The following is a 13,042-nucleotide window of genomic DNA, read 5'->3' on the forward strand; positions in this document are numbered from 1 at the left end:
GATGCTGGTTGTTCTTCCTTAGACCACCAGCCACCTCCATTTCCCTCTGTTGCAGGGTAGCACTATATGGCATTTTATCTCTTGTAAGATGGGATTAGTGTTCTGTAACTAACATAAATGAATTGGTGTGTGTGTGTGTGTGTGTAAGCAGATGGTTGCCTGCCCTTCTAGTGCCTGACACATTTAAATCTGGATTGTTTTGGGCCCACCGTTGTCTACCAGAACAAATCATTTGCCTGCCAGGCTCTACTCAAAACCCCACCCACCCATACAGAGGAATGTGCATCCCCATTCCAGTAGTTGCTTGATGCTTGACCTCACTATGGATAATCTCGGTTGCCATATTTGGGGCCAGGAAGGACTTCCTTCGTCAGACTAATTGCCCTCATCTGAAGGTTTTCCCTTCCTCATAGCAGCTGCCACAACTTTGATGGGTTAGGCATTGGGTAAAGCCTTACTCATGTTCGGAGGAGAGGTTGTTAGCCTCTGTCTTCTGCTCTGAGTAAACGGAGTATCCCCGTTAAAGGGATCCAGGAGGAGGTGCTTCTGTCCAGATGCCCAGGAGGGGGCCACGGCCATAGCACTCCCCAAGGAGACACATACTTGATGTTTGTCATAGCTCTTCCCCATCCCTGGATCGACTGCCATAAAGCATCCAGCAAGTGAGCTGGCTGATATAGGATATACCCAATACCTAGGCCAACTCCCCTTACTTCTGTAATCAATGAAGTTGTGGCCTTATTCGAGCCAAATGATTGTTGTCATGTGTGGTTCAATGATCTCAGGTGAAGCAGTGGTTTCACAGCGCTTTGGCACACCTTTGGCACATCATTAAGCTCATGGCAGATAGCTAGTGGCATCCTCAAATATTCTTAGCTTTAAAAAAAAAAACCCCAACAAGTTTTTTTTGAAAAAAAATCATTTACAAAACCCAATTTAAAGACGACCTCAGTTTTCACTTCTGTAGGTAACCAGTTACTATTGCAAACTTTGGAGCGGTAGTTGTACAGAAGGGTGGTGATTTAAAACAAAAACTGCAAGTTCACATGATGAGCTAGTGAAATCTGTTTGAAGATGAAATTGAAAAATATTTCATAAGGTGAAACTGTTGTCATGTTAATATTCAGTTAAAAAATGTGTGCCATTTCTTAATGTGAAAACTTCAAATTAATATGCACTTGTGTTTTTTTGTTTTGTTTCCCCTGCTCAATCCTTAATAGAGAAGAAAATCACGCTATTCTGACCTCGACTTTGAAGTAAGTTTTCTTGCATTATTTCAGTTGTATTTGATTTAAAGCAATGTGAATGGGAAGTGTTTATCTTAATAAATTTTTTGACACCTTTTATAGAGACAGCTTTTTGCTAAACTTCATTTTTGAAAGCTATGCTAGAGTTGTCCCTTTTCAACGTATCATAAATCTGCACTTTTTAAAGTATTTCCAAAGCTCCACTTTCACAGTCCATTTGAACTTGTATGAATGGAACTTCCCCCCCTATTTTAAATATCTATACAATATTCTGTGACTCCCTCCCTTCTTGAGGACTATGGCTTCCCCTGTGAGAGAAGACGACTAGGGCTTATTTACATATGTTAATCTATTTAAACGTTTTGCACAGCGAGAGCCTCATTGCTGAATTTTGAGATTGAGCTGGATAAAAGAAACCCTAGTTAGCAGTCAGGGCAACCAGCCAGGACAGTTTTGTTTTGTTGTTGTTTTAAAGCTCTCTTGCATGCTGAGCTAGGCTGTTGTCAGCCAGACCAATGGCCAGATAGCATCACCCATTCCGTATTTAACAATCTGGACTGAAGCCTGTATAGGTACTTCCAGAGAAATCTGTAACTCTGTGTAGCTGTACACATGACAATATTCCCAGGTCTTTGTGGCCTCTGAAACTCTGGGGGTATGCTGTGAACATGCAGGGAGGCAATTGTACATTGTGGGTGGGAATCAGGCCTGCAACTGAATTAGATAATGAGGCATGGAGAGAAATGAAACACACTGTATGAAGCTGCTGTCTACCAAATCATACCAGATCTCTGTGGTCACAGCCCTGCTATGAGAGCTTTTAACTGAAGATGCCACAACCTGCAGCTCCAGCTTTCTGTGTTCTGAGACATTGTCATTTATCATCTTCTGTTCTAGATCTTCTAAGCCCTTGATTTTGGAGGTTCAGGTCCATTTAGGTTGTTATAAATTGGACATCTAAATATTAAAGCTGATTCGTTTTTGGAAAGCCTGGGCTTGGTTATTTAGTCGATGGAGATATGGGTGCTTTATAAAATATCCACTGATTAAGATTATTTAATCCTAAACACAATTGTTATCCAGAGGGGGGGGGGGAGGGAGAGTTCAAAGTCATTAATGAAATGTATAGGTCTAGTACCTAACACTCTCATCATAACCCCACTACTTGAATATGAGTGCCACCCATTTCAGTGGAAGATGCTTTCAAGAAATGTGTTTAGAATTGAGCAGTGCCTCTGTATACTCAGAGCAGAACGTCCCTCGTCTGTTCAGTGGAATATTAATGATTAGTGGAATCTTGGTTTATGCATAAGCTTCCTGTTCACGCAAGTTAACTATCTGATATAATTAATTATGTGTTCCTCTTGTGAAGCTGAAGCTTCACCATGTTTGCATAGCCAATATACACTTAGGACCACTTTATCATCGCCTGAGAAGCATGTAGTAACTGTAATTTGAAAAATAATCCATATTAATGTGAATGGGCACAGAGCAGTATATAGCACAAGATGTAGCACAAGATATGCTGTGAATGAGCCTTCTTGCATTTGAGAGAGGAATCTGATTTACCATTAGCACATACCTGATAAAAATGCTATTAAAAGAAAAGCCTGTTTCATGAATTGTTCCTTATAAAAAAAATACCTCTTATCTAAAAAGCCTATATTGTCATAGGGACACAGAGCACTCCCTTATACTGAGTCAGACCGACAATTTCAGGGGTTCCCAGTCCCCTGGTCTACATCTGATCTGCAAGCTTCATTCAGGTGGTCTGCAGCATTATCCTCTTAATTGTACCGTTATTGCTTCCTTACTGAAATTGCAATGCAATAAAACGCAATGCAAGTTCTATAGAATGGAAACTGTAAGACAATAAAATACGTACAATATGATAATAAAGGAAGCAATATATACGATTAAAAACCATACAGCATTTGTAGCACAGTGCACTGCAGTTGCTACAGTGGGAAGAAAAACCATTCAGTGGTCCACCAAGACCACCAGCAATTTTCAAGTGGTCCAGGAGGTAGAGGAAAGGTATTCAAACCATGGCACTGGTCCATCTCATTCAATACTGTCTACACTGACAGGCAGCAGCTCTCTAAAGTTTCAGACAGGAAGTCTCTCCCAGCCCTACCTGGTGATTTTAGGGATTGAACCTGGTACCTTTCTGTATGCAAGGCAGGTGCTCTACCGATGAGCTTCAGCATTTCCCAAGTAGCATAATTAGGAAGCTGTTGTTAATTCAAAGTATGCCTATGAAGAACAGACATAATCTCAACTCACACCAATAACTGCAGTACAGGATTTTGATTGCAGAATGATTTCTTTTTCACTTGCAGAGTGAGGCTCCAATCCTACCCCATTTACTTGGGAGTAAGCTCTGCTGAATTCACTGGAATCTTCTTAAGAGTAGATATGGTTAGGAGTGCAGCTAAAACTTTCATATTACAAGCAGGCAGACAGACAGACAGATGGTGATTACCTCCCCCCAAAAAAACAATTGATATTAACATAAGGTCACATGTGATTAATAATATTTTATATGATTAGTTTTAAAACTGTGTCTATAATGTATTGCTGAGCTTGAAATATCTAACCATTAAAAACCCTGCCTAGCCACTATTCATGCCAGTCAATGCTTCTGCCCTTGTAGCATTAGGTGCCACTTTAACAGCCACTGAACATCTATAAAGGAACCAAAAACAACTATCTAACTACAGTATCTTTTTTCTATATATATTTTTTCCTTTGGCTAGTGAATGCCTAGCAGCAGTAAGATCAATGAGTCACTGGCTCCGGAATCTGAATTCAACAGTTAAAGGTTCTCCCTGGCAACTGACAAAAGCTCTCCAGCTGCCTCAAAATCCAGGCTGCAAACTTGCTGTAGGGCAAACTATTATAAAGCTGCTCAGGTTGCTGCTATCTTAGCCCCACTGTGTGTGTGTGTGGGGGGGGGGGGGGTGGAATGGCCAGGAAACTCCGTTGTCTCTGCATGTGGGAGATCTAATAAAAGCAGAAATTCATATAAGGATCGTTTACCCACACACTTTGATTTGCTTATTGCTCTCTTCCCATCCACCCCCCCTTCAATAATCAGCCACACTAACTTCCCTTTGGGGTGGTCAATTTTTTAAAATGCCAGAGATTCTAACTCTGTAGGTGTTCTGAAGAAGGTAGGCATTCTGCAGGTGCAGCTTCTCCTGACATAGTGGTATGTGAAGGGGAAAGTGGCACCTGTGGAAGAATGCCATGCCCTAGGAGTTCTTTAGAGGGGAAAAACTATGCTCCCATCAGAATCAGAGGTGTAGCAAGCCCAGGTGGTACCCGGTGCCCCCCCCCCATGCGGCTCTGGCTCTGGTGAAAAGTGAAAAACATGAATTGCAAAAAAAAACTAGAGCTTACAGAACCATAGCTGCCAAGTCTCCCGTTTTTTGTGGGAAACCCCCATATTTTAAACCGTTTCCCACTGGCAGCCCGGATTGGAAAAAATCCCGTAAATCCCCCGAATTTCCTACCTGCCACGGAGGCTCCATTTTGGGTGGCATCGGCACCCGATTTCCGGTGCCCAGACATGGGTAGCGCAGCACCGGAAGTTGCTTCTACACATGTCCAGACATGCATAGAAGCGACTTCCGGTGCCACACCGCTGCTGATCCCGCATTTTTCAGCGGGAGACTTGGCAGCTATGTACAGAACAAAACCGACTTCAGATAGGATATCAGCATTGAAAGAACATAAAAGAACAGTTGAAAAATCTCATGCAACAGAAAATTAAAAAAAAAAGGTCCCCATTGGGGGGGTGCTGAGTGTCACCCCCCTCCAGGGTGGCACCCGGGGCGACCCACCCCCTTCGCCCCCCTTGCTGCGCCACTGGTCAGAATGCCATCACTTTAGAACACTAACTTTCCAGGGGTGGGGGAGAAATTTGATTCAGTTTGCATTTAAAAGCAAATCCAGTTTGCAGTTTCCAAACCAGCATGCGAACTGAAACCTGATCATAAAATCATAGCATTGGAAATGACCCTAAGGGTCATCTAAGTCCAGCCCCCTGCAATGCATGAATCTTAACTACAGCATCCAAGACAGATGGCCATCCTTTGAAATTCACCCTTCTGCAGCCACGTAAGGGGTACAAAAATCCATATTTTAGGGTAAAATGTGCATTAATATGCATATATTCATGAATGAAAATGTAAAATACATTATACTAGGGAGAGCATAAATATTAGGGAATATAGGCTTTGCAAAAACATGTACATTAGACAAAACTGCATACGCACCTCCATTATTAGGAGAAAAATGCACTAAAATGCTGGAGAATTCTTGCGAGGGTTCTTTAAAGAATCATAAAGCGATGTGAAGAATAGAACTTAAAACTGGGGGGGGGGGGCAGAGAGAAACCAAACTTGACAGGTTAGCTCGTCCCTACTTCCCACACTGCTGATTCAGAGTGCAAGGGAAAGAACGGCGGAGGAGAAGGCATATACAAAAGTGTGAACCAGGTTGAAACTGTGATTGCTATTACATAACAAAAAACAAGCTCAGGTCAAGGAAGTGAGGAGGAGAAGAACACTCAAGCAATTCTACTCTGTACTTCTTGAAAATGTAACCCCATGTCAGGGGTGGGGAACCCTTTGCAGCCCGAGGGCCATATTATCTCATGAGCAACCTTACCAGGGCCACATGCCAGTATGGGGTTGGACCAGAGGGGAAAGTAGGCAAGGCAACTGATTCTTACCTTTTGTAACAGTAGGCTACTTTCCACTCATGTAAAATTAAGAGGCTTGCACACATTCTCACACCCACGCCCTTTCATCCAAGTAAACATAAGTGCAAAAGAGAAGCCTGCTGGATCAGGTCAATTGCCTATCTAGTCAGCATCTTCTTGTCACTTTCCACCAGCTTTTCAGAGGCAGAAGTTAAGCTAACCAGCCTGCAACTTTCAGGTTCCATCCCGGTTCCCTTTCTAAAAATTGGTGTTACATTGGCAGAGCTCCAGTCCTCAGGCATGGAAGCTGATCTGAGGAACAAATTACACATCCTTGTTGGAAGATCACATTAGAGCTGTTAAAGAACTCTCAGGTAGATGCCATCCAGAGCCAGTGATTTTGTCAGTTTTTATTTTGTCTGCTAGGCCGAGATCTTCATCTATCATCACCCCTATTTGCCTCAGTTTCTCAGACTCCCTTCCTACAAAGGCACTCAAAGAGGGTGCAGAGCAGGGCTAGAGAGTGCCCAAGGGACCGGCTATAGATAGGCACAGAGGGTTATATTTGATCCCTATCTCTGGGCTTTACAACTGAGGTGAGGAGGGGAGAATGAAATTAAGCCTGCATGTCCCACCTCTTCATCCCCACACATAGATGGGCTCTTCTACACAGAATCTGTGCACGTGCAACATTGGAAGGCAGGCCCAGGGGCTCAATTGTTTTCCTCCAAGAACTGTCATTTGCACAGGGCTGTACAGATGAAATGGAGAAAAGATGCAGGTTCAGTCTGCAGCAGTTCAAGTTTGGACTCACAGGTCCTACTTATTCTGCATGTTTTGGCTATGTGTCATCATCCCCTGCCCCACCACCCCAAATATATATATATATTTTTAAGGCATTCACTTAATGAATCTTCATAACGAGTAGGAAGCCTATGACGCATTAACAACTAAATCAACCTACCTTAAAGGCAATTAAAACTTTTTTTAAAAGTATGTAAGGAGAAATTATATAATCACCATACTGAGCAAATACTGTGAGTCATAACTATGCCATTTAGAAAGTCAGATATTCAGCTTGGTTCTCTTTCTTGGAGAATTTTTCTCTATGGCAACTGATTCAAAGACATCCTTCCTATCACTGAAGAGAGCAGATTTTAGCATCTGATAAATACAGATGATGCCTTGCACATCTAAAACATTCTGTTCTCCTTTATCTGTCATCCTGTTACATATTTCTAAATTGTCTGACAAAGTGATTGCAAGGATGTGTGCACATTTTGCCAAGCTCACCAACTGTTGTTCCTCTTGTTGTTGAAGAGGGGTGCCCCTTCAGTATGGAGAGGCACACACATATATATATTGGCTGGATCCTAGGATGTTCAGAAAGCTTGCATAAAGGGAATTTCTCATACCCCCCACCCTGCCCCACCCTTGAGAAGGCTCTCCAGTAGTTCAAGCTCCCCTCCTGAACAATGTGGCACAATGGAGGCCCAATGTGGGAGGTGGGAATCTCTCAATATCAAGCTTGTGTTCTACATAAGAAAGTTCCCAAAAGGAAAGTTCTTTCTCTTTGCAGTCCCCCACAGCCCATTCCACACTGTCTCTCCAGAGAGGTCTCTGAAGATTGCTATGCTCAATGCTTTCTTGTCAGAGCTCGTGCAGTGATGAGGCAAGAAGCCCAGTCCCACTCAGGCTTGAATCCATGTGCTATATGCAATTCATGCATGAGTAGGAGTAGATGAATCTGTTAATTTTGTTTTCTCGCAGCTTCTAGTTTTTCCAGTATTAAATTCAGTTCTCTACATTTCCACAACCATGTGCAATTTTTAATTAAAAGAAAAATCCTCATGAAAATGAACCAGCATATTAGTGTGGATTTTTCATTAAAAAAAACACTTTTCCTTATGCTGTTGTGGCTAATATTCACATTTTTGTAAGTAGTTCCCCCTAATATAGTGTATTTTGTATGCTGTGTTCTAAAATATATGCATTATTATGCACACTTTCCCCCAATATGTGCATTTTTGTACCTGCTGGTTGAAAAACCAAAACACAAAATTTTAGAAGTTAACATTTTGAAGGATAGTTTGAAAGGATAGTCTTTCATTTCACATATTGGTTTGAGAAGTGTGAATTAGGCAGTTCTCATTAAAATGAAAACAAAACTGAATTTCTCTTACAGCACAACCTCACCCACATGTACTCATAGAAAGACTCAGAATTCAGGGGAGAGCACTACTTCCAAATAAAAGAATTTAAGATTGTAGCCACTGTTCCACAATCCTGTTATCTTTGGAAGTGGAACCAGTTATGTGTAGGGCCAAGTTGGTACTTGGCATTACTAACAGTAAGATTAATACCTTGGAAACCCAGGAAATCACTTATGCGAGACTTCCTTCATAAATCTAGGTCTACTGTCTCTTAGGAGAATTATGTTTTGCAAGAAGGATCTCACTGAATCCTGCAGAACCCCACAATTCTTTAGAGCTTAATTGGTTTACAATTGCTTGCTATGTTCGCATGCCCACATTGTGAATCATGTTGTCACTGCTTGAGGCATCGGAAATCTAATCTCAGATTCAGATTTCTGCTGATAACCTTGATACTAAACTAATTTATAATGGGGCAAGACTTAGATCCAGACTTTGCCATGCTTAAAGTAGAGTAGACCCAGTGAAATCCATGGGTGCTGGCCAGGGGTGATGGAAGGCGTTGTGACACCCGAGGTGGGCATCGCTATGTAGGGCGCATATGTGGCATCACTACGTATGTCGCATGCGCCGTACGTAGCGCCACCACACATGCACTGTACATAGCGGTTTGCTGGCACCGCTACAGTATATTCATAGCACATATGTGGTAGCATAAAGGAATTGGGTAGTGGTTAGGGCAACTCAGTAAAGGGAAGGAGAAAAGGCAACGCTCTGTATCTGGGAAGTATATTACAAAGATCAAATAGGCGACGGTGCAATTAATTTTGAGTTCATTGTGTCTATAGGAAAGAGACAGCCCAGCCCAGCCAAATTCAATTTGCTTTATTAAGTTGGATGAAATAATGGTTCTTTTAAAACTGTGCCATGATTCATTATAAAGTATTAAGCAATTATATTCTATTTTGCAGAAGGTCATGCATACGAGGAAGAGGCACATGGAATTGTTTCAGGAATTAAATCAGAAATTTCAGACACTAGACAGATTTCGAGATGTACCAAAATCAGGCAGTATGGTAAGTATACTATTTTATTTTATTTTATTATTTTATTTTGCTATCCTCTTATGTACTTTTAATCTCTTACCATTTAAGAAGTATTAGGAAAGTTGTGGGTTTAAGTTGGATCATCTCAAAAGAGCTTATTATTCTCTTTCAGTGAGAATTGCCTAATAAGTAGAAAGCTCTCCAGCAGCTAGAACAGGGGTTAGGAACTTCAAGCTCAGGGGCTGGGTGTGCCTCTTCAGGCAGACCACACCATACCCCAAGCCATGCTCCCCATTGGCCCTCTTCCACCACTATTACTTGAGTACTTTTGCTAAGCTTGACTGTGTCCTTGAACTGTATCCATGAACCTCTGGCTTCCTGGATGAAGAATGTGTATGTGTATGTCTAGTTACAGGTAGGTAGCCGTGTTGGTCTGAGTTGAAGCAAAATAGAAAAATTCCTTCAGTAGCACCTTTAAAGACCAACTAAGTTTTCTATTTTGGTATGAGCTTTCGTGTGCATGCACACTTCTTCAGATAGTGTATCTGAAGAAGTGTGCATGCACACGAAAGCTCATACCAAAATAAAAACTTAGTTGGTCTTTAAGGTGCTACTGAAGGAATTTTTCTATGTGTATGTCTGTTTGTGTGGGGGAAAGCCCTCTGACTTTTATATGGCGAAAGTGTAGCTTACTGTACAAAGGAAAGAATTACATCCATTATCCTATCCATTTTTGTCTATGGCCCCATCCACAACTGGCACACCACCCTCAGAAATGAAATGGAGCCCTTGAGCTGGGAAAGGTTCCCGATTCCTGGGCTAGGGCCATGAGGGTGTGGAAAACAAGAGTTCAAATCCCCTGCTCAGCTGCAAATTTTACTGGAGAGTCTTGGACAAGCTTAAAGCACTTACTCAACTTTTAAGTGGGTGAGATCAACTTCATGTACGGTGCCCTAAGTTTCTTGGGTCAAATGTGGGATACATAAATAATATCCAGTTCTTTCACTTCTGTCATGTTTCATTGTGACAGAAATTGAGAACTTGCCTGGGAGGCAGCCATGCGGTTCTCTGCATGGTGTAAGCAAAACCTTAAGGCATTCCCTCTCCCATTACTCCTTTCCATACTATTCAGGGACCTGCACCTCTCAAATGATTAAATACACAAATAGCTTTAAAGGGCTGCAGCCTAAGTAACATAGTAACATCGAATCCCAAATGCATAAAAATAATTGCAATCAGATACTCATATTATATATTATTGGATGTAAAACATTTGCCTTAAGAATGAATATGTATTGAATATTCAACATCAACATTCACAGAAGACCATTTTTAATAATTGTATATATTATTCCCTCATAAAATAGTTTAGAATTACAATTTAGAGTTAAAACAAAAACATTAAATTGAACCTGAAATATGCCAAAGCCTTCCAACATCATATCTCTAGGCTGTTAATTTAAGACCAGCTGTGGTGGTGCGCCTTTATGGTAGTGTTAAAAATAAAGGTCCAATATATAAAAATAGAGGCTATATTTTCAGGGTTTACTAGCAAGTGCTTTATTAGCTTCTGTGTAAACCTCGTGTTAGAAGAAAAATATTCAGGATTAGTAAAGCCCATTGTTTGTTTGCTTTTCTGATATGAGAGCTTCTCTATAATGAGAAGCTCACACATTTCATGGCACTATCAGAATCTTATCTGGCTTCCATTATTTTTGCAAGCTCTCTTCTTGATCCCAGAGAAGGAATGGCACTATATCTACTTAGAATTTTATGGCCATGTTCTGAATTGAGTAGATTATTATTATTATTATTATTATTATTATTATTATTATTATTAGGGATCTGATGACTAGTTGTTAAAGGATTTCCCACTTTGCTACCAATTTTGAAGAGAATTTATGGAAACTAGCTCGTTTCAGTCCTAAAAAAAAAAAAAACATTTAAAAGATTAAACATCAACTTAATCCCTTTGCTCCTATATCAGATCAGCCAAGGCAATGAAAAGTGACATAGACTACACATCCAGCAGGGAATAAGCTTTGATGAGTCTCCGAGGAAAAGAATCATGTAACTGTTGGGCAAGCACCAATAATGCTTCCCTATATTTACCCTCATCATACTGTATATTCTTGGCATGCAGCTACAATGAACCAGACAAGTATCCTTGATTAATCTTAGATACTGTGATGGGGCTGAGGCCAGGAAAGGATGCTGAGGGCCTTACAAAGTCAAAAGCCAGCACTGGATAGAGATGTTTCCCATCTGGGAGTTTGGATTACACTTAGCCTCAAGTTGTCACATGCTGTATTCGAGGGACACTTACAGTGGCTATGATGAGCCTTTAAATCCCACTTTGCAATTGAGAGGAGAGCTTTCAATGTCTTTCGTTACAGGGCCTACCACTAACCCAAACACACAGTCAGTTTCCAAGAAGGCTGTAAAACAGGCAGCTAATCCAATTTGGTGGGAAGTGCTCCTTGTCAAGTTAATTCCTGCTCACCTTTCTAGGAAATTGCAAATAAATATATAGCTGTCAGAGATGGTCAGTGAACCTTTGCTTCACTCAGTTCCAACCCTGCTACTGGGGGTTTGTTGGCAGATCTGCTGGCAAGCCTTTCAGTGTGCTGATTGAGCGTAGAAAAGGATGAGAAAATTGGCTGAATTTTGGCCAGTCTGATGTCTGTTTTTACATGTGATCTCTTGAAAGATCAAATCGGCAAAGAGGAAGTTTTAAAAAAGTTGTTTCTCTCTCTCTCTCCCCCGCACCCCACCTCATTCCCTTCAATTCCACAGGAAAATCCAACAGCAGCCAGCAAGGCTCCCTGGGACGCTTTCAAAAACACAAGTGACTACCCACATTATACCACAATAAATGTATTAGATACAGAGGCAAAAGATGCTTTAGAACTAAGACCATCAGAATGGGAGAAGTGTCTGAACTTGCCTCTAGATGTACAAGAAGGTGATTTTCAAACGGAGGTTTAACGAAAGAGGAAACAAACTCAAGAGAAAGTGAGATATAGAACAATTTTGTTTGCACTGACACTCAAGAGACTTGGGAAGCCTGACACGCCAATCTGAACATTGTGGCCGAGGCGTGTCAGCATCTTCATGTGCCAAATGTCAGTGGTTTCTTTTCGTACGATATATTCCCACTAGCAAAACTAGTGGAGAGCCCAGGTGTACAATTCTTACCATCGTGTCTTGTAAGTACCCGTGGAATGGATTTGTAAGGTAAATCTTTATAGATAAACCTCAAGCAACGGTTCATGTTGTAACAGCTTCATCTGGTTTAGTTTTCAAAAAACTTCACCATGAAGCACAATGTATATATTTATGCAGTTTTTAAAGTTTATAACAGTCTGTTTGGCCATTACTACACTTTTTACTTTATAATATAAAAAAGCAAAGTTTTGTCGTCATTAAATGAATGTCTGTTGAGCTACATTCTTCATTGCTTTAAATGCAATAAAGTAATAATCTCACTTTTATATGAATAATATATTTCACATCTTTATTATTGCAGTTTTCTCTGGAAAGCTCAGAGTAGCTTCTCCTGCTGCAGCTGTGTATAAAATATTTAAAATGTTGTATGGTGTAAATAAACTTTTGTCTACATATCAGTATTTTCAGTGCATTTTATTTTGGATTTGTTTATCGGAAATTTGCATATTTATAAAGTTTTCTTAAACAAAGCAGAAGCTGAAAATGTATTCAGAATTTTAATAGCATACTGTTATTACTCCTTTGAGACTAATGATTTCTCAAATGTAATAATAGGTTTGTGTGGCTGTTCTATTTTTCTACTCTATGGAGGCAACACACAATGTAAATTGGTCTTGTAAGAGCATTGCCACATTAGTTCTACTATATGCAGGTCTT

General features: G+C 40.7%; 1 protein-coding gene across 2 annotated transcripts in view; it reads left to right on the forward strand.

Moving 5' to 3' along the window:
• Positions 1-12,786, forward strand: part of ADGRB3 (adhesion G protein-coupled receptor B3) — a 434,966-nt gene extending 422,180 nt beyond the window's left edge. Inside the window, exons 29-31 of one of the 2 annotated variants that reach the window (XM_035109688.3) lie at positions 1,221-1,256; positions 9,083-9,187; positions 11,954-12,786. In XM_035109688.3, the coding sequence (XP_034965579.1) occupies positions 1,221-1,256; positions 9,083-9,187; positions 11,954-12,145 (333 nt within the window). In that variant the 3' untranslated portion in view covers positions 12,146-12,786. The remainder of the gene's footprint in view (positions 1-1,220; positions 1,257-9,082; positions 9,188-11,953) is intronic. The other variant, XM_088665841.1, reaches the window with a different exon arrangement.
• Positions 12,787-13,042: the final 256 nt, after the last annotated feature.

Source organism: Zootoca vivipara, chromosome 3 (assembly GCF_965207765.1).
Source record: "Zootoca vivipara chromosome 3, rZooViv2.hap1.1, whole genome shotgun sequence".
NCBI classification, from domain to species: domain Eukaryota; kingdom Metazoa; phylum Chordata; class Lepidosauria; order Squamata; family Lacertidae; genus Zootoca; species Zootoca vivipara.